At 43.6% G+C, this 23,138-nt stretch overlaps 1 protein-coding gene across 1 annotated transcript in view; it reads right to left on the bottom strand.

The window, feature by feature from the left end:
* TYR (tyrosinase) overlaps positions 1-23,138 on the bottom strand; it is a 45,913-nt gene that overhangs the window by 20,396 nt on the left and 2,379 nt on the right. Inside the window, exons 2-3 of the mRNA XM_073612965.1 lie at positions 11,810-12,026; positions 6,625-6,772 (exon numbers count right to left, since the gene is read on the bottom strand). Of these exons, the coding sequence (XP_073469066.1) occupies positions 6,625-6,772; positions 11,810-12,026 (365 nt within the window). The remainder of the gene's footprint in view (positions 1-6,624; positions 6,773-11,809; positions 12,027-23,138) is intronic.

Here is a 23,138-nt window from a genome sequence, read left to right as displayed (position 1 = left end):
ATTGGCCGCCGAGGAGAAGACACAGGGGAAGCCGAGTAGGTGAAGCCGACGATGATGAAGCGCTGCCCGCAACCTAGATGGGGTAAGCGAGGAGCTGGTGGGCTGACGATTGAGCGACCGGGGGGGGGGGTTGTTAGGTGGCCGCCCCCCACCACTGTTCATTTTTTATTGTTCATTAAAGTTATCAAGAGCCTTTCTTCCTAAAAATTAGTTTTAAAACAAAATGTTCCTGGCCAAGTCAAGTGACCAATGCCCAAAGCTACCCTGTTCCATACAGCAGCTGGCCAGGCTCCTGGATAAAATATCACCAATGAATAAAAGGTGTAGAGCTGGATATTTAGAAAAAAAAAAAAAAACACATTTTTACATCTATATAAATCCAACCTCCGAAGAAAAATATCCATTTTTTTCCTAAATTGTTTTGGTCTTAATTTGTACTCCAAGAACTGCTCCCAGCAGAACCTCTTTGCAGACTTGCTGCCGGTAAATCCAACTTCACCAACAAATCATTGTGTGCAATACGAAACGTCGCAGGGACCGGATTCATTCCCATTGCAACTCAAATCCATCTCATGTGGAATTTTGACAACGTCTCCTCGCAGGTCTGGAGGGAGCCGCGTGGTAGGAATGCGATCATGCAAGAGGCAGCGGGGGGGACATGCATATTGTAAACACAGCGGAGACACTTCTGAACGGCATCAAATTGTAAACATCATGGCAGTTCTCAGATCTCACTGTCAGGTTCAATTTCACAAAATGACGCTCCTGCCAAAAGCTGGCAGACAGAGAATCACGGCCCTCATTAAACAACCATTACTGCAAAACCATAAAGCAGAATTCTAGTCCAAAAGACTAAATCCAAGGAAAAAAAAAAAAAAAAAAAAAAAAAAAAAAACCCACACACATGCATGGGAATTTTTTTCTCTTTTTTTTTTTTTTTTAAGCAAAAAACAACAGGTAAAGAACACATCAAATACACTCACCGCCCGCCCACTTTATTTAGGTACACCTTGTAATCCTGGGTTGGAACCTCTTTTGCAAGGTGTTGGAAACATTCCTCAGAGATTTTGGTCCATATTGCTATGATAGCATCACACAGTTGCCGCAGATTTTTCGGCTGCACATCCATGATGCGAATCTCCCGTTCGACTGCATCCCAAAGGTGCTCTATTGGAATGAGATCTGGTGAGTGTGGAGGCCATTGGAGTACAGTGACCTCATTGTCCAGTGGTGAGATGATTGGATCTTTGTGACATGGTGCATTATCCTGCTGGAAGGAGCCATCAGAAGATGGGGACACTGTAGTCATAAAGGGATGGACATGGTCAGCAACAATACTCAGGTAGGCCGTGGCATTTAAACAATGCTCAATTAGTACTAAGGGACCCAAAGCGTGCCAAAAAAAATAATCCCTCACACCATTACACCACCACCAGCCTGAACCGTTAATCCAAGGCAGAATGGATCCATGCTTTCAGGTTTACAAATTCTGACCCGACCATCTGAATGTCACAGCTGAAATCGAGACTCAGATCAATCTTCTATTGTCCAATTTTGGTGATCCTATGCAAACTGTAGCCTCACAGTTTCCTGTTTTTTAGCTGACAGGAGTGGCACCCGGTGTGGTCTTCTGCTGCTGTAGCCCATCTGCATCAGGGTTTGATGTGTTGTGCGTTCAGATATGGTATTCTGCATACCTTGGTTGTAACGAGTGGTTATTTGAGTTACTGTTGCCTTTCTATCGTCTCAAAACCAGTCTGCCCATTTTCCTCTGACCTCAAGACATTTTTCTCCACACAACTGCCACTCACGGGATAGTTTCTCTTTTTCAGGCCATTCTCTGTAAACCCGAGAGATGGTTGTGCATGAAAATCCCAGTAGATCAGCAGTTTTTGAAATACTCAGACCAGCCCGTCTGGAACCAACAACCATGCCACGTTTAAAGTCTCATAAATGCCCTTTCTTCCCCATTCTGATGCATGGTATGAACTTCAGCAAGTCATCTTCACCACGTCTAGAAGCTTAAATGCATTGAGTTGCCGCCATGTGATTGGCTGATTAGCAATTTGTGTTACCAAGTAATTGAACAGGTGTACCTAATAAAGTGGCCAATGAGTGTAAATACCTGTAATAATTAAGGTCTGTATAATTCATTTTATTAAAATTTGAGTGTATGGAGGAGTTCATGGCGGTCCAATATCTATTTGGATTTTACCATGTGTACTCCAACATCTGTCAACACCAAGATTCAAGGAAGAATACACATGACTCGTGTATCTAAACATTATTTAGCTTATCCCAAAGTTCAGCTTTACAGGTCTTCTTCCCCATCCACACGCCGTTGGGGGGCGTGGCCTGGTCGGAGTCCAGGCTGAGGTTGCTACTCCACTCACCTCCCTAGGATCTTTCAGATGTGCGCAAACAGGGGTCACCTGGTGAGCTCAATTGTCACTCTGCTCTCTCCACCTATAAGCGTGGCTCCTTGAACTGCAGCACACCAGATTGGTGCTTCCACCTCCCAGTCTGAGGCCTGCAAGAGGCTAGTACTAAGTGCCATGTTTGCTATTGCACTTGTGGAAGGTAGTCCCTCACTTCCTATGCACCCATCTATTTTGTTCAGTGAAACGAGGAACGTCAAGTACCTTTCCCCAATTTTGAATAATATCTGTGACCCTGCTGGAGAAATCTCCACAGGTGGCAAGTGTCATTACTATATATATATACTTTGCTACAATGTAAAGTAGTGAGTGTACAGCTTGTATAACAGTGTAAATTTGCTGTCAAAATAACTCAACACACAGCCATTAATGTCTAAACCGCTGGCAACAAAAGTGAGTACACCCCTAAGTGAAAATGTCCAAATTGGGCCCAAAGTGTCAATATTGTGTGGCCACCATTATTTTCCAGCACCATCTTAACCCTCTTGGGCATGGCGTTCACCAGAGCTTTCTCAGATTGCCACTGGAGTCCTCTTCCACTCCTCCATGACGATATCACAGAGCTGGTGGATGTTAGAGACCTTGCGCTCCTCCACCTTCCATTTGAGGATGCTCAATAGGGTTTAGGTCTGGAGACATGCTTGGTCAGTCCATCACCTTTACCCTCAGCTTCTTTAGCAAGGCAGTGGTCATCTTGGAGGTGTGTTTGGGGTCATTATGTTGGAATACTGCCCTGTGGTCCAGTCTCCGAAGGGAGGGGATCATGCTCTGCTTCATGGTTCCCTCAATGAACTGTAGCTCCCCAGTGCCGGAAGCACTCATGCAGCCCCAGATAACACTTCCACCACCATGCTTGACTGTAGGTAGAACACACTTGTCTTTGTACTCCTCACCTGGTTGCCGCCACACACGCTTGACACCATCTGAACCAAATACATTTATCCTGGTCTCATCAGACCACAGGATATGGTTCCAGTAATTCATGTCCTTAGTCTGCTTGTCTTCAGCAAACTGTTTGCTGGCTTTTTTGTGCATCATCTTTAGAAGAGGCTTCCTTCTGGGACGACAGCCATGCAGACCAATTTGATGCAGTGTGCGGCGTATGGTCTGAGAACTGACAGGCTGTCCCCCCACCTCTTCAACAATGTTGGCAGCACTCATACATCTATTTCCCTATGACAACCTCTGGATAGGATGCTGAGCATGTGCACTCAGCTGTTTTGGCTGACCATGGCGAGGCCTGTTCTGAGTGGAACCTGTCCTGTTAAACCACTGTATGGTCTTGGCCACCGTGCTGCAGCTTAGTTTCAGGGTCTTGGGAATCTTCTTATAGCCTAGGCCATGTTTATGTAGAGCAAAAAAAAATTTTTTCAGATCCTCAGAGTTCTTTGTCATGAGGTGTCATGTTAAACTTCCAGTGACCAGTATGAGAGAGAGAGTGATAACACTAAATTTAACACACCTGCTCCCCATTCACACCTGAGACCTTGTAACACTATTGAGTCACATGACATCGGGGAGGGAAAATGGCCAATTGAGCCCAATTTGGACATTTTCACTTAGGGTGTACTCACTTTTGTTGCAAGCTGTATAGACATTAATGGCTGTGTGTTGAGTTATTTTGAGGGGACAGCAAATTTACACTGTTATACAAGCTGTACACTCACTACTTTGTAGCAAAGTGTCATTTCTTCAGTGTTGTCACATGAAAAGATATAATAAAATATTTACAAAAATGTGAGGGGTGTACTTACTTTTGTGAGATACTGTATATATTATATAAGGTTTCCAGACACTTCTTGAAGCCTTCTATTGCTCAATGGAGGTCACTCCATCACGGAAAAGGACCATTGAGGCAGGGGGTCACTACTCCCAAGGCCTCCTGCTCTTCAGCTCTATCACCTCCTCCCTTGGTTGCCTCCAGGACTTCTCCAGAGCCTCCCCCAATCTATGAAGGAATATATGTGGAGTCAGGTGATCAGGGTTCTGTGCCACCTGGATGGCTGTCTGGGTGGCTGTGTGTTACGCTGCCCTGGGCTGCTAGCCCATAAGCCTGAAGCCTATCACGGGGACATCTGGCTGCTAGGCTGTCTGAGGGCCTATCCAGAAGCAGGAGAGCAGCGCCGGGGTGAGACTGCAGGCTTGTAGTCCAACCAGAAGTAGCAGTTTCGCCGGACAAGGAACCAACTGTGGTCGGAGGTAGAAAGGGGAAGCTGTTGCCACTAAGGGACCATCCACCTTATTACTGGAGACCACTGTGAATAAGCCGAGGACAGTACCAGAGCAGACTTCTCACCAGCTGCGGACGGTGAAGAAGTGGGAAAACCTCAGCAAGTGCCAAGTCAGGGACCCAGCGGGACAGCAGAGGTGATGTTTGTGGAGCATCAGTGAGTGCCAAGCCAGGGACCTACTGTAATGTGTCAGTAGGGGTGACGCTTGAAGTGTATCTGAGTGCCAAGCCAGGGACCCGGCAGGGAAGCGGGGGTGGCGCTTGAGGAAGATACTGAGTGCTAGAAGTGGAAAAGCTCAGAGGATGCAGTGGCTATTGGATCCGAAGTCTAGTGAAAGACTGGGAGTTCGTTAAGCAAAGACCCACAGTGAGTGATTGTGGGGTAAGCTGAGAAGTGTTCGTGTTTCAAATAGTTGAATACAATTGCCGTTAGTAACTACAAGATTGTTGCCATAGGAGACAGCGGTCCTACCTATACAGAAGTGGTGTCCGGCTGGAGGCCTTCACCTGTATAGCTGTCTACCTATAAAAGTCTGTGTTTGCTAATTGTCATTGCATCTAACCAAGGGTGTCCTGACCCTAACCCTCTCTCCCACAGTGCTGTTTAAGAGACAATAAACCTCTTTGCATTCATAAAGCATCTGGCGCCCACCATTTCATCTTACATTACACCCACCATTCCTCGTAACCCACTCTACACAGAAGGATGTCAGCTCTCCTTAACGCTGGAGGTCACCATTAGGCCTCAGGGGCCCGGGACTTTGCTACACACTGAATGGAAACCCATCCTGTCTATATGCTACAGTGGGGAAAATTATTTGATCTCCTGCAGATTTTGTAAGTTTGTCCACTTACAAAGAAATGAAGGCTCAAACTTTTATCATAGGTGTATTTTAAATGATAGACACAGAATATCAACCAAAAATCCAGAAAAAAAAAAAAAAAAAACCACGATACAAAATGTTATAAATTGAGTTCAGTGAGTAACATAAGTATTTGATCCCCTACCAACCAACAATAATTCTGGTTCCCACAGACTGGCTACAGTATGTGCTCAAATGGTACACAGATGAGTCCTGTCATTTTAAAGAGGAGCTCCAGCCCCCTCACGAAAAATGTAAATATATTAAAAAAGTCAGCAGCTGCATTATTTTATATATATGTGGACACTTACCCGTCCAAAGAACCTGCAATGTCAGCACCCCAGCTGATCTTCAGATCAGCTGTCGAGTGCAGCCGCCACCATTCCTGGTAAGGGAACCAAGGAAGTGAAGCCTTCACAGCCTGTTCCCAAACTGCTTGCTGTGGGGGCATTCAACAGGAGGGAGGAGCACTGAAGAGGGACCCAAGAAGGAGGATCCAGGCTGCTCTTTGCAAATCCACTGCACAGAGCAGGTAAGTATAACAGGTTTGTTATTTTGAACAAAAAAACAAAAAAAAAAAAAACAAAAAAAAAAAAAAAAAAAACGACAAGACTTTGGTATCGCTTTAAGGATTTAGAGAAGATCCCTCCTGAGATGTGTGCAAACCTGGCCACCAACTCCAAGAAACATCTGACCTCTGTGCTTGCCGACAAGGGTTTCTCCAAGTCATGTTTTGCTTGGGGAATCAAATACTTATTTTACTCACTGAACTGCAACTCAATTTATAACATTTGCATCATGTGTTTTTTCTGGATTTTTAGTTGATATTCTGTCTCATTTAAAATACACCTAGAACAATTATAGACCCTTCATTTCTTTGGTGAGTGGACAAACTTACAAGATATGCAGGGGAGGGGTCAAATAATTATTTTCCCCACTGTACACCAACGTAAGCAACATTGTAATGAAATAAATAACCAATAGTAGCTATGAGGCAATGTAACCAAGGCGTTTACAGGCTCACGTCACCTTGTGCACCATTACATGAAAGGAGTTGTGATTTACATCGCTGTGCAGAATGCTCAAGACTTACCTATCAACGAATGCATGATGAAGAACAAAAATGGGGTCATTTGCAGATCCCTGAACAATGGACATGGAGCCATTCAAGAAGACGTGAAGTGAATTGTGCATACTGCTCTGTGATCTGTTAGCGATTCCTGAGGTTGGAACAGCATACCCTGGTCAAAACAAGAAAAAGAAAAAAAAAAAAAAAAAACAAAACACCATGTTAACATACAACATTCCATAACAGGAGCTAATCACCAGATTCCATCCAAAACAGCAGGGGAGGGTTCAAACCTGTAAGAAGTCCATACTCCAGGTAAATAGTTCATTAATATCAGTTCATACTCATACATTAGTGGCAAGTTCACCTACAATTTCCCCTCCAGGACTAGGTCCCACCACCCAACCTCCTTTTTCTTTACCAACTTATTTCTTCTAATCCAACTTCTCTCTGATAGCACGTGTCTCTAACCTCCCCTGTACTATGGGTGACACCATTATAGCGATTTCACTGCAGAAAGAACAACGAGCGGCAATGATGTGGAATCCCCTTCCACAGGCGGTGGTCTCAGCAGGGGGTATTGATAGTTTCAAGAAACTATTAGATAAGCACCTGAACGACCACAACATACAGGGATATGTAATGTAATACTGACACATAATCACACACATAGGTTGGACTTGATGGACTTGTGTCTTTTTTCAACCTCACCTGCTATGTAACCATGCAACAATGTGCCCCTCTTAATGGAAATAAATAATCAGTTGACCCCATGGGTCTGCGGATTCTGTTGCATTAGGGCATGCACCCCAAATCTCAAACACACATGCGTGTGGGCAGTGGACAGTGACAGTAGAGGAGTGGTCAGTAGGGCAGATTTTTATTACTACTTTTTTTTTACAATATATTTATTCTTTCTTACAGTTTATATATTTTACAATACTATATTTTTTACAAGCCCTATTGGGGGGGGGGCTTTGGTGAAATATCAGGTGTCTAAACACACCCGATGTCTCACTTTTGAGACAGAAAGGGACAGGAGACAGTAGACATGTGTGATTTTGTTTCAAATATATATTCGGACAAATTTTTCCTTATATAGAGATTTATATCTGAATACCCAAATTACAATATAAACAATTTTTACCAAATACTTTGAACAACAAAACGAAATTCATCCAAGTTTCGGAAATTCGAAACGAATTTTACATCGAACTCCAGTCGAATTCTAACTGTACACAGATTGCTGAAGTCACAGACTGGATGTGTGTTTAGAGTACCATTTCGAAATAAAGTGGTTTTAGTTAGAGCCCTTGCACACTGGGGCGGGGGGCGGCGTCGGCGGTAAAATGCCGCTATTATTAGCGGCGTTTTACCGTCGGTATGCGGCCGCTAGCGGGGCGGTTTTACCCCCCGCTAGCGGCCGAGAAAGGGTTAAATACCACCGCAAAGCGCCTCTGCAGAGGCGCTTTGCCGAGGTATAGCCGCGCCGTCCCATTGATTTCAATGGGCAGGAGCGGTAAAGGAGCGGTATACACACCGCTCCTTCACCGCTCCGAAGATGCTGCTGGCAGGATTTTTTTTACCGTCCTGCCTGTGCATCGCTCCAGTGTGCAAGCCCTCGGGGCTTGCACACTGGAATGAAAGCAGCGGCACTTTCGGGGCGGTTTGCAGGCGCTATTATTAGCGCAATAGCGCCTGCAAACCGCCCCAGTGTGCAAGGGCTCTTAAGCCAAAAAGTGATTTAAAGAGTCATTTTAATCATTTGATTAAGAAGATTCAAAATTTATCAAATTGAATATTTTGAATTAAAAAAAATTCAAACAAACTATAGATCAGTGAATTCGCATTTTGAATACGAATTGAACGAACCAACCAAATTTAACAAAACTAGATTAATGACTTTTTTTCATTATGCACATGTCCAAGACAGATTCCCTAGCCCATTTCTCTGCAGCCAAGCAGCAGTGTGGGGGTGGGGGGGTGGGATGGGATCTGTGCAGCACAAGGTGATTAGGGTGTGCCCAGGCACACCTGGCATACCATGTGCGCACGCCGCTATGGCTGATCAGGCGGTAATTAAGGTGGGAAAACCAAAACCTGCTAGTTACAGGCTGTACCATGTGTCTGATTTTTGCTTTTGCCCAGAATCCCACTTTAAAGATTTGCCTTTTTGAATGGTAAATGACTGGTTCACCAATGCTCCCTATAGAACACTGACTACCCTTGATTCCCCTTTTAGCATTGATGCCTGTCACTCTGCAAATGAGAATTTTACTTTAACCACTTCAATAGTGGGCACTTTTAACCCTTTCCTGCCCGGGCCAATTTTCAGCTTTCATTGCTGTCGTACTTTGAATGACAATTGCTCTGTCATGCAACACTGTACTCAAACTACAGTTTTTTAATTTTGTTCACACAAATAGAGCTTTATTGTGGTGGTATTTAATCAGTACTGGGTTTTTTTTTTGCTAAACAAAAAGACTGAAAAAAAAATAAAATATAAAAAAAAGGTTTCTTCATTTCAGTTATAAAATTTTGCAAATAATCTTTCTTCATAAATTTAGGTCAAAATATATTCTGCTATATTTGTTTGGTAATAACCCAAAATCAGTGTATGTTATTTAGTCTGTAGGAAAGGTAGAGAGTCCACAAACAGTGGGATATATCTGAAGATTGATCAATCCTGATGTACTGACAGCCTATTTCTCGAGGCCCGAAAACACAAGGACAGTACAAATAACCCCCAAATGACCCCTTTTTGGAAAGTAGACAATCCAAGTTATTTCGTAAGAGGAATGGCAAGTTTTTTGAAGTTGTAATTTGTCAGATTTATTTGGAAATTGAAGAAATGGAAAAAATATAATTTTTTTTTTTTTTAATATAAATAATATAATATAAATAATATAATATAATATAATATAATATATACACACTTTTTTACATAGTGTCGCCAGTGGAGTACGGCGTTATATAATAGATGTGGCCGGAATCAGGGACACTGACTGGTGACAGTACAAATTAAAAAAAAAAATCTTTTTTTCAATTTATTTTTATTAAATTTCTTTTTTTAACACACATTAACCAGAGCAATATAATGTTACCATGGTAACAAGGTACTACTAGGTTTTTTTTAACATATTTTGTTTATAGCAGTTCATTAGATTGCTATGAGCAAGCATTTTACTCAATGACAATGAGTCAGTCTATTTTGTTTTGGTTAGCTGTGATTGGCCAGAGCTAATTACATGGTACAGATGGGCTGCGATTGGCCCTGTCAGTACTATATGATCACACTGACCAATGACAGCTAGCGACCGTTTTAATCCAATGAATGACATGAAAGGAAGCCATCCATTGTATACAGCTGTCATGTGACCTACTATGATTGGTCACGCCAGTCACATGGTACTAGCGATGAGCCGTACTCTGATTGGTCTTCGGTCGTGTCCCATGGACACGGCCGGTGAGAGATTGCGCTGAATGATCCCGCAATTGTCACATCCTGACAAGCCGTCAGGATAACCAAACCACTGGTTAAACTGGAACTGGTTAAAGTGGTTGAAATGAAAAATGAAAGCATATTTCTCTATACTAGCCTCAATCCAAAGCACCCAGTGTGATTCCTGTCTGCTCTCTCATTCTTCTGCTATCTGCATGAATCATTTCTAACCATCTCTGCCAGGGGTAGGCAACCCTGATGCTCCAGCTGTGGTGAAACTACAACCCCACGAGACATTTCAAGACTGACAGCCACAGGCATCACTCCCAGAGGCATGATGGGATTTGTAGTTTCACCACAACTGAAGTGCTGAGGTTGCCTACCCCTTATTTATGCCAACACCAGTTAAACATGGACAAGGAGTCGTCGTTCCCCCCCCCCCCCCCCCCTCCAGCACACAGAAAGTGATTGACAACCTCAGCTGTGCACATTTCCCTATGAGACTGTAGATCAGTGGTTCTCAACCTTACTAGTGCCGTGACCCTTCGATAAAATTTCACAAGTTGTGGGGACCCCTAACAGTAAAATTATTTTCGTAGTGTGGGTGGTCAGCACCCAAGGCAAGACAAGTAATTTGAGCCCCTAACCCACGGACATTTACCGCCCCCCCGAGTCCCTTCCACTTGTACAGTATTAAAACCCCTCATGGTACATTTTAGGGTGTACCCCTCTCTCTTTGTTCTCTTTTCTTTCCCTTTTATCTCTCTCTCTATCCTAATTTCTCCCCCCCCCCCCCCATCCCTCTCTCTAGCCATGTTTCTTGTTCTCTTATTCTTTCTCTCCCTTTTTCTTTGTTCCTCTCTCTTTTCCTCTCCCTTCCAATGCTGGGGGGAGTTCTGATCAGCCAACTTAGGTGCTTTTGATCAAGGTCATCTGCTGATCTGAGAACTGTAGTGGGGACTTTTAATGGCAACTATAATCGCAGGTAGTGTTACTCACTGTGTCTCTGACTTTTGTGGTGTCTCGTAGCAGTGACAACTATGCTGAAATCAGGAGATAGGGTCTCCTCCAGCCCCTCCCACTTCACATTCCTCACCAGTCAGCTGACCTCTAGTCTCTGCCCCCCAGCCGTGAACTGAATGGGCGGCAGCGAAGAGGCTGAGTGGGCGGCCACGGGCTCCAGGAACAGCACAGCTAGGCGGTCACAGGCTCCACGGTCAGCCCTTCTGGGTGGCCACGAAAAGGCTGGGAGAGCGGTGCAGGCTTCAGGAACAGCCCAGGATTTGGTGACCCCTGGCAAATCGTCATTCAACCCCCGAGTAGGTCCCGACCCCCAGGTTGAGAACCACTGCTGTAGATGGAAGAGTATCCTTTCCCTCCACTCAGGAGTCAGATTACACCTACTCTATGCTGTGCAGTGTGTGATGTCGAAACCCTGCCCCCTGGAGCTCAGTAATGCTGTGTAAATTGTGTGCTTTAGGAGACTGCAGAGGAGAGAGAGCAGCAGATAAACAAGTACAGCTTAAGTAGGAGAATTGGTTTCATCTATCACCCGAGGCCAGTCACTTCTGTGGGTATATGTGAGGGTTTACCACCACTTTAATATGCTCTTGTTTAGGTTGAGATTTGCCCTGTGCACAGTAACATTCTTTTCAGAAAACCCAGAAATTGGGGTGCAAATGCTGCCAACTGTGTTCACATCCAGCCATGGAAAGGTCTGGATTCAATCTTGTGTGTCCCTATGAACAAGCAGAGATACATCCCTACCTTCTAAAGTGTTCCTGAAGCTGAAGTTGGCAGATCGATCCATGTCTCCAGTCTCATAATTTGTTAAGGATAAACAGGCCTCCACATCGGCGGAAGTGGGCAACCGAGGTGTCCGGTTTCTGTCGTGACGCCCGGGGCTTCGCAGTAGGGGACCTTCATTTGTACCATTACATATAACTCCCAGGCGGTTATACTCTTCAGGCTGACTGCAAATAACCTACAAAAGATACAGAAACCACTTTAGTTTGCTGAAGCACTGTATCAAAACAATCACTTTTTAAAACGTTGTTACATCTCAGTGCTGCTACAACCTCTCTTTATTGATCTTTATATTAAGATTTCAGATAACAATAAAAACCATGTCAAACAAAACCCAAAGAAAATTCCCAGCTCAATTTACCGACCAGTCTGCAACCAACCAAATAATCCTAACTGTATGCATTAAAAACAGGGGTTTAGTATGCACACATTTGCAAATACATTCATAATCTGCAGAGCCACATCCCAGAAGTGGCTCTGCGGCGTATGCATGTGTTTGCAAACGTGTGCATACTAAACCCCTGTTTTTAATGCATACTGTTAGACAGGATAGTTCGGTTGGTTGCAGACTGGTCGGTAAGTTGAGCTGGGAATTTTCTTTGGTTTTGTTTGACATGTGTCACTCTTTCTTGTGCTCCTTGCTGCAAAGGCCAGTTATAGATTGAGGCAGTGGCCGTTTGAGCCATAAAACCTAAAGTAGCAAAATCGAGTACAAAATGGGACTGTCATCATATGCTACAACTTCTTTTAGCTACTTCTTGTCCACTTGTATTTGCTCCAACCATAGGCGTGCACACAGGGTGTGCCCGAGCACACCCTAATCACCAAGTGCACATTAGCATTATTGCTCTGTGTGTCAACAGGGAGATGGGAAAGACCTCCCTCTTACCTGCTCTGCCATAAGAGAAGAAGTTCTTATACATATAGATACACACAGGCAGATGCATGTGTGTTTGAGCTTCGGGGTGCACGCACCTATGACTTCTACACTGGCTGTACAGCTATACTCTACATCATGTACATAGGTGTGCACAGCCTATTGCATTAGAGTGTGCACCCTAAAGATCAGAAACACGTGTGTGTGTGTGTGTGTGTGTGTGTGTGTGTGTGTGTGTGTGTGTGTGTGTGTGTGTGTGTGTGTGTGTGTGGGGGGGTCTACATATATGTGGCCCTGGCACATTGATCTCCCTGCCAACACAGTGAAAGAGGAGTAAGCACTTATGGCAGAGAGGGCAAGAGGGAGGTCTTGCCCATCTTCTCGCTGGCACACAGAGCGATCATGCTAATGTGCATGAGATGATTAGTGTGTGCCCAGACACCCTGTGCACACGCCTATGATCACGTACCTGATAGTGACATTACTGGACCTTGCCTTTGCATAATGTGCCGACACGCCACCTGTAGTCTCAACAAAGGCAGGCAGGATCACCAGATATTAAACCGTGAATGCTGAAAAAAAACCACAAACAAAAAACACAAACCAAAAAACACAAACCAAAAAACACAAACCAAAAAACACAAACCAAAAAACACAAACCAAAAAACACAAACCAAAAAACACAAACCAAAAAACACAAACCAAAAAACACAAACCAAAAAACACAAACCAAAAAACACAAACCAAAAAACACAAACCAAAAAACACAAACCAAAAAACACAAACCAAAAAACACAAACCAAAAAACACAAACCAAAAAACACAAACCAAAAAACACAAACCTTTGAACGTGTTAATGTTTATAGCAGATGATCATGATTGCCATTCTCTGTAACTGTAAACCAAACTCCCAAAACACAAAGGCCAATATAGACAGGGGAAGGCTGTCAGAATCGTAATGCCCTCCATTTATGTTCAGCCTATGAAGATGCAGACCACAGACACCTTCAGCAGTGGCTTGACAGGGAAATCATAATCTGATAAGGCGTTTTCTTAAAATGTCTCTTGTATTTCCACATGTCTAGTGGGAATGTTTTGTCCATTTTAGTTATTATTGAAAAATGTTGGCAATTTACAACAAAATAATAAGACTTTGCAGCATGTTCCATTACTTCTCCCATGGCAAGCCTTCATTGCCAGTGACCCATACACAATGGATCACTCCCCTTCCAATCCAACACTTGCTATGTAATTGAAAGGTTATGGTTATTGGTCAAGTTAAACATTTCTGAATGTTTTACAAGTGGGTAAGATGATTTTGTATTTCACTTGTTTCATTACTTGTAGACCATCTTCATTTTAGAAAAAAAATTATAGAATACAGGATTACTTACATGATCCGGTGTTAGATATTTGTAATTAAAGTGTTACTATACCTAGGACCCTACATTCACTATATCTGCTCTCCCGCAGTATATGGAAATACAATAGTTTTAGTAAATATAAACTGCTAAATACTTTCTCTCATCAGCAGTATATACAATGGGGGGGGGGGGGGGGGGGGGGGAGAGATATTTGATTCCCTGCAGATTTTGTAAGTTTGCCCACTTGCAAAGAAATGAAGGGTCTATAATTTCTATCATAGATGTATTTTAAATGATAGCGACAGAATATCAACCAAAAATGCAGAAAGAACACACAATACAAAATGTTATAGAATTGAGTTGCAATTCGGTGAGTAAAATAAGTATTTGATCCCCAAGCAAAACATGACTTAGTACTTGTTGCAGAAACCCTTGTCGGCAATCACAGAGGTAAGACATTTCTTGTAGTTGGGTACCAGGTTTGCACACATCTCAGGAGGGATTTTGGTCCACTCTTTACAGATCTCTAAATCCTTAAGATTTCTTGGCTGTTGCTTGGCAACTCAAAGTTTCAGCTCCCTCCATAAAGTTTCTATAGAATTAGGGTCTGGGGACTGGCCACGCCACTCCATGACCCTAACCACTTGCTTACTGGGCACTTAAACCCCCTTCCTGCCAGGCCAATTTTCAGCTTTCAGCGCTGTCACTCTTTGAAAGATAATTGCGCGGTCATGCAACGCTGTACCCAAACAACATTTTTATCATTTTTTCACACAAAGCTTTCTTTTGTTAGTTTTTAATCACTGCTGGGTTCTTTATTTTTTGCTTAAAAAAAAAAAAGCCATACATTTTGAAAAATTATAAAAACAGTTTCATAGATTGTTAGAAAATTTACCAAACAGGTAATTATTCTCCTTCATTGATGTGCGCTGATGGGCGACACTGATAGGCACTGTGGGTGTCCGTGTGCAGGACCAATGTCCCTGACAGAAGCCTGTAATCTGCTTTTTTTTTTTTCTCCTCACGCTGAAAAAAAAAAAAAGCAAATTACGATCTTCTGTTTACTTCATGTGATCAGCTGTCATTGGCTGACAGCTGATCACGTGGTAAGGGGTCGGGATCGTCCTCTTACTCCGATCTGTGCTCAGCCGAGTCTTATTGGGCAATTTAGGCTCACGCTGTAGCCTTAGCCTCTTTTCGCTATAGCGTGGGTGCGAAGAGGTTAATGTACTTCTTGAGCCACTCCTTTGGAGCCTTGGTGATAGGTTTTGGGTCACTGCCATGCTGGAAAACCCATCCATGACCCATCTTCAGTGTTCTGGCTGAGGGAGGTTCTTATATTACATGGTCCTGTCCATTGGCCCCTCAATGCGGAAAAAGTCGGCCATCTTTAGCAGAGAAACAGCCCCAAAGCATAAGGTTTCCACCTCCGTGCTTGAATGTAGGGATAGTGTTCTTAGGGTCAGTCAACATTTTTCTTTCTCCAAACACAGCGAGTCGAGGTAATGCCAATGAACTTTATTTTGGTCTCATCCGACCACAACACCTTCTCCCACGCCTTCTCTGAATCATTTAGATGTTCACTGACAAACTTCAGATGGGCCTGTACATGTGCCTTCTTAAGGGGGACCTTGCGGGCGCTGCAGGATTTCAATTCATGGTCGTGTATTGTGTTACCAATGGTTTGTTTGGTGACTGTGGTCCCAACTGCCTTGAAAACATTCACAAGCTCCCCCCATGTACTTCTGGACTGATCTCGAAATTGAGGAGAAATCTTGCATGGCGCTCCAGACCGAAGGCGATTGATGGTTATTTTGTATTTCTTTCATTTGTGAATAGATGCTCCAACAGTTGTCTCCTCACCAAGCTTCTTGCTGATGGTCTTGTAGCCCATTCCAGCCTTGTGCAGGTCTACAATCTTGTCCCCGACGTCCTTTGGTCTTGCCCATGATGGTGAGGTTTGAATGGAAGAAAAATTCTGTGGACAGGGGTCTTTACACATAACGAGTTGTCATTGGAGCACCTTCTTAAATTGAAAGGACTAATCTGTGTACCACATGAACACATACTGTAGCGAGTCTGTGGGAGCCAGAATTGTTGGTTGGTAGGGGATCAAATACTTATTTTACTCACTGAACTGCAACTCAATTTATAACATTTGTATCATGTGCTTTTTCTGGAGACCTTTGTGAAATCACAGCCCGGGAATGATGGGGCGGTGACATCACAAGAGGCGGGGTCTCCAGATGAAGTCACCAGATGGCCAACGTCCCATGGCTTTATACTTAATGGCACACGCTAGAGCTAACAAGAGTGGGAGCTAGCATCGGGAAAAGAACCAGAAGAACCGGCAGAGGAAGAAGACATCAGCGCAGTGAGAAGAACCCAAGGAAGAAGACACACTGAAACTACTTTAATAGAGGACTGTCACCTGTGTACTTGTTTTATTTATTTTTACACTCTTTTTTGGGTGAATGGGTAGGGGTACAATGTACCCCATACTCATTCACAGGGGGGGGGCAGATCTGGGGGCCCGCTAGTTCAAGGGGGCTTCCAGATTTCGATAAGCCTCCCCACCCACAGACCCCCACAACCAGCACGCTTCTTGGCCTTTTGGTTAAGATCAAGTATAGTATTTGATCTTATCAGTTGCCAAACGAGGCGCTGTGCTACTCCCATAGGGGAGAGCTATGAAAATCCAATGGCGCAATTGTGCCTGGAGGGGCGGTTTCAGCAGGGACTACATCAAGCTGCTCGACAGATACTGGGGGCCGATCAATGGTTGAGTCTGAGCCGTCTGGAAGGGTGCTCCTGGTGAGGATGGGTGCTGCATCGTGTCTGGCCAGAGGGTCGGGTCTCTGGCCTAGATTGGTGTAGTCCTAGCTCTGGTCAGTTTTTCAGGAGAGAACACTCTGCTTTAAAATCCCCTTTCTTTCCCATTCTGATGCTCAGTTTCAACTTCAGTAAGTCGTATTCACCACGTTGTGAAACTGAGCTTTAGCATATGAAAGAAAAGGGAATTTAAAGTGGAGTGCCACCCAAAAATTTAACTTTCGCTTTAAGTGATGGTGACACCCCACATTTGGCATGTCTTTTTTTGGGGTGTGGGGGGTGTGGGGGGAGCGGATACCCTCTTTAGAGGCATCCAGCTCCTACTTCCTCACAGGGCTCCGTGACACCGGAAGGAACTTCACCTCTCCCCTCCCTCCAATCTTCTGGGACACGTCACAGGTGCCAGGAGATTGCCCGGCCATTCACAGCATGCAGCACAGCTCGCGCATGCGCAGTGTGTGCCCTGCTGTGAATCCACAGCCAGGAGCCCATAGTAAAAGTGGTGGCGCCCAGGAAAGGAGGGGGGAGAGGAGCTGGGCTTTGTGCGCCCACATCACTGAACCGTGGGACAGGTGAGTATCCGATTATTAAAAGTCAGCAGCTACACTTTTTGTAGCTGCTGACTTAATTTTTTTTTCGGCGGAACTCTTTGACTTTTAACGTGGCATGGTTGTTGGTGCCAGACGGGCTGGTCTGAGTATTTCAAAAACTGCTGATCTACTGGGATTTTCACATATAACCAGCTCTAGAATTTACAGAGAATGGTCCGAAAAAGAGAACATATCGGCGGTTGTGTGGACGAAAATGCCCTGTTGATGTGAGAGGAGAATGGGCAGATTGGTTCAAGATGATAGAAAGGCAACAGTAACTCAAATAGCCACTTGTTACAACCAAGGTATGCCGAAATTGTGATGTATGAATAATGTGTGGAGTAGAAATGTAATTTCATTGTGATTTGTTTTACAATGACAATAAATTTTATCTTATTACCATCTCTGAACAGACAACACAAAGAACCTTGAAGCAGATGGAATACGGCAGCAGAAGCACAGACCGGGTGCCACTCCTTTCAGGTAAGTATAGGAAACTGACAATATTGTCCAATCTTCTATTGGACAATAGAAGATTGGAAAAATGTTGCCTTGTCTGATGACTCTTAATTTCAGCTGCGACATTCAGATGGTAGGGTAAGAATTTGGCATAAACCTAAAAGCATGGATCCATCCTGTCTTGTATCAACGGTTCAGGCTGGTGGTGTAATAGTGTGGGGGGGATATTTTCTTGGCACACTTTGGGCCCTTTAGTACCAATTGAGCATCATTTAAACACCACATTCTACCTGAGTATTGTTGCTGGCCATGTCCATCCCTTTATGACTACAGTGTACCCATCTTCTGATCGCTCCTTCCAGCAGTCATCAATCCAATAGAGCACCGTGATGCTATCATGCCAGTATGGACCAAAATCTCTGAGGAATGTTCCCAACACCTTGTTGGATCTATGCCATGAAGAATGAAGGCAGTTCTGAAGGCAATAGGAGGTTCAATCCAATACTAGCAAGGCGTACCTAATAAAGTGGCTGGTGAGTGTATATGACACGAGTTTAGCTTTCAGTAGGCTTCAGGGAAAAGGAGAAGGCCATACTCAAAGTCCTACCAAGATATGTGGAATATAAGAGCGATCAGACTGGAATAGAGGAACTACATATTCATGCAGCATCCCAAAATATTTAATCGGGATAGATATCAGCATTGCCAAAGCTTGGAAATTCGTATGAATTAACACATTGACGTAGCGGAAATGTCAAGTGAGTTCTATGGCCAGAGGTTATTCTGCTATTAAGCACATCGAATGAGAACACTCACAGATGATTAGAGGAGGAGATCTAAGCAATAAAACCTTTTTTTTTTTTTTTTTTTTTGCAATACAAAAATATGAAGTAAAATTGAGAATTCCATGAAACAACTACTCTATAAGCTTGACTGCGCTACTGAATGGGGGGGGGGGGGCCTCCCCAGACGCAGTTTGCTCCCAGGTGGGGTGTCTGGGGCGGGGGGGGTGACTCCTAGTCCCCGTCCTGTTCTTGTTAATTAATGAAAATAGCTTGAAATACTCAATTTAATTCAGTTAAAAGGTTAATATAAAGTGTACACCGAGATATATAGATTTACATACTGGAAGCATTTATAGAAGGAACCAAGAAATGTTACCTGTATCTATATACGTATTGTATTGTACTGTTTTACTGTTAATATGAAAATCTTAATAAAAAACAATGAAAAAAAAATTTTTTTTTTTTTTTTATAGAGGAGTCACAAGGGTGTAACCATGGAGCACAACTGAAGTCAGAAAAAGGATATGCAGTTGGAAATTTTACCAACAACCTTCAATTTTATGGTCAAAGCCAGCAATCGCACATGGTGTATAAATATTACTGTAGTGTTCAACCTAGTGCAGTCAGTAGTCAGCACTCAGCAACACAACTAGAAAGACATAACCATCCCCTCCTCCCCCTCTTTTGCAGAACAAGTCTATGTGAAGCCTCTTCTAATAAGAGTTGTGGCTGTTACACATAGGTGTGCCAGTTGTGCCTGGGCACACCTTAATCACTGTGTGGTGCAGACTTCCCCTACTGCCCAGGCTTCCCCCCCTTGTTGAGCCCCATCCTTTACTCTCCTCTCCCCCGGCTGCTCTTGGGGATGTTTCAGGATGGAGAGCAGGGGAAGGGGCGAATCAATATGCATTTACCGGCCCCTTCCTTTTCTAAATGAACACGCTCACTGTATTCAATGACCGAAGCATAGTAAAAACTGTTTACTATGCTTCCATTTGTGACTGAACAGGAAGCCACCCAGCACAGAGCACTTCCCATTCTTTGAATGTCCAGTGCAGCTGAGGCTGCAGAGAAAGACATGCATGTTTGAGCTTCGGGGTGCACACCCTAATGCAATAGTCTGCGCACAGCTATGCGGTTACATACTTGGCTCTGTCAGCACAGAAAACCAGTGTGAGAATAGGAAGCATTTTCAGCCTAGGTTCACACTGGTGCGTGCGGAACACTGCATGTGATTAATTGTATGGCCCAAATCGCACCAAAATGGGGCAGGACCCTTTTTGTTTTTCCCTGCACCTGAAATCGTATCATATGGGTGTAAACACCCATGCAATGCAATTCTGGCAAATCGCACTGCGTTTTTCAGTCTGTGACAAGGTGTCGTTAACCTGACATTGCCCCCCCCAGCAGCGGCAGCAGATCGCATTGACGCCGTGCAAATGCTACGCAGTGCGATATGAAAAAAACGCGCAAATCTTGTGCCTTTCCCGTACCGCAATCAACCAGGGCTCATTGAGAGAGAAAGACAAAATTTAAATTGTTTCTAAACTCTTTGCAATTTAATACCTTATCAGGGCTCATTTACACTTGCAGTAGCCTTGTGAAGAGTGATCCGTGGTGGATTGCTTTTGAGAGGACTTTTGATAGGGGGTAAGAATGTGTTTATATCCTGGTTTTAAAGCATTAAAAGCTTGCACCATTGCAACCATGTGCATTTCATGAGGTTGTAGCATGGTGCAATTCGCTTGAATGGTTTGCGTTTGGCAGGCTGTATGCTACGGGGATAATTTTTGCTGTATTGCTAATCAATCATAACAGGGGGGAATCTGCACCACATGGGGTGATTAGGGTGTGCCCAGACACAGCTGGCACACCCTGTGTGCACGCCTGTGAGTATGGGTGAAGCACAGTTCCACTTTCCAAAACAGCTTTGTCCCATAATTCCATTGTCCGCCAATGACTAAGGGAATCCCCTAAGGATAACTGGGGAGCCCCCAGGAGAGGGGGAATAAACTGAAGTGACCCTTCCACCTTTTCACAATACAGGTGGAATAGAGTTTTTTTTTGTTTTTTTGTAGAAAATAAAATGGCGGTTGCCAAACTCAGGCTGGATTCAAAGTATTGAAGCCAAATCATCAGCATAACAGCCAGGCAAATAGCATTATCCGAAGAGGCAACCTACATTTTTATAAAGGCTGGGTTTTTTTATTTTACAGTAACCGCCATTCAGCTCTGTAACCGTTGTCCCCCTTGTAAAAAAAATAAAATAAAAAATAAAAACCACAATGGATATACTATTGTCTGGTGATGTTTGTCCACTGCAGAGCTGTGCTGCATTTTACATGAATGACAGCACTACAAAAAGAAAAAAAAAGTGATTCCTGTACCTTGGGAATAAGGTCTATAATTAGGACTTCACACCTGACCTTTTTAAAGCCAACCAGTGTCCATTCTTATTATATCAAGTCTCTTCCTCTATTTAAAAAACCAAACTATCCCACCAAACCACAAAAGTGGTTAAGACATGACACTTAAGGACCGAGCCTCTTTCTGAGGTTTGGTGTTTACAAGTTAAAAACGTTTTTTTTTGCTAGAAAATTACTTAGAACCCCCAAACATTATATATATATTTTTTTTCTAACAGCCTAGAGAGTAAAATGGTGGTCGTTGCAATACTATTTGTCACACCGTATTTGCGCAGCGATCTTACAAGAGCACTTTTTTTTTGGAAAAAAATTCACTTTTTTGAATTTAAGAAAAAAATAAGATAAGAGTAAAGTTAGCCCAGTTTTTTTTTTTATATCGTGAAAGATAATGTTACGCCGAGTAAACGGATACCAAACATGTCACGCTTCAAAAGTTGCGCCTGCTCGTGGAATGGCGACAAACTTTTACCCTTAAAAATCTCCATAGGCGACGCTTAAAAAGAATTCTACAGGTTGCATGTTTTGAGTTAGAGGAGGTCTAGGGCTAGAATTACTGCTCTCCCTCTACCGATCGCGGCAATATCTCATAGGTGTGGTTTGAACACCATTTTTATATGTGGGCACTACTCACATATGTGTTCCCTTCTGCACACGAGCTCGGCGGGACGGGGCACGTTTAAAAAAAAAAATAGTTTTTTTCTTATTTGACCTTTTATTTAAAAATTTGACACTGGTCTTTAAAAAAAAAAAATTGGGTCACTTATTCCTAATACAAAGAATGTAAACATGCCTTGTAATAGAAAAAAAAAAAAAGCATGACAGGACCTCTTAAATATGAGATCTGGGGTCAAAAAGACTTCAGATCTCATATTTACACTAAAATGCAATATTTTTTTTTTTATGTCATTTAAAAAAAAAAAAAATCCCTTTAAGAGCATTGGGCAGAAGTGACGTTTTGACGTTGCTTACGCCCTACAATGATATGAAGACGGGTGGGGGCCATCTACCCCTCATCTTAGAGTTGCCACCTCATCCCTTTAAAACCGAACACATATTACACAGGTTCTGTGGCAGGTGGTAGTTAAACTCACTTATCCGCATCAAATTGGCCTCAGAACCTGTGTAATATGTGTTCGGGTTTAAAGGGATGAGGTGGTAACTCTACCTCATCTCCATGTCAGACTAGGGAGAGGGTCCGATCGCCTCTGCCACTACTGACGGCTCCTGTAAGTGGCGGGGGCCTCTCCCACCGCCGATAAAAGTGATCTTGCGGCGAATCCGCCGCAGAGACCACCTTTATCTTGATGCGGACCGCTCACTGAAGAGGATACCGGGGTTATGGTAGCTAGCTGCTGCCATAACAACGGTCTTCCTCTTCAAAGTAGCAACGTAAAACTGCGGCGGCTGGTCCGGAAGTGGTTAAACTACCCCCTAAGCTGCAACAGAGGCACACACATGCCATGGCCGCAATGATTTTCAATACATCAAAAATTATCCCCATCGCATACAGCCTGCCAAACGCAAACCATTCAAGTGAAGCGAATTGCACCATGCTACAACCTCATGAAATGCACATGGTTGCAATGGTGCAAGCTTTTAATGCTTAAAACCAGGATATAAACACATTCTTACCCCCCATCAAATGTCCTCTGAAAAGCAATCCACCACGGATCAATCTTCATGAGGCTACTGCAAATGTAAAAGAGCCCTATTAGGGCATTAAACTGTAAAGAGTTTAGAAACAATTTAAAGGGCCAATCCACCCAAAAGTAATATTTAGTTCCAGGTGGAGCAATTGGGTTGAGTCAACCCGTCTTATGCATCTTGTCATAAACCCCGACTTGGTTCCCATCCACCTGAAAGTTTTGGAAGGTCTCCAACACATGTGTGAGGTACAGCTCCTTCTGTTACATTCTCCAAAATTTAAAATAAGAATTCCTTGCAGGGAGGTTACACA

This window comes from Aquarana catesbeiana, linkage group LG02 (assembly GCF_042186555.1).
Source record: "Aquarana catesbeiana isolate 2022-GZ linkage group LG02, ASM4218655v1, whole genome shotgun sequence".
Lineage (NCBI taxonomy): Eukaryota > Metazoa > Chordata > Amphibia > Anura > Ranidae > Aquarana > Aquarana catesbeiana.
Note: the sequence above shows the minus strand (reverse complement) of the source record. Positions and strands in the feature narration are given on the sequence as shown.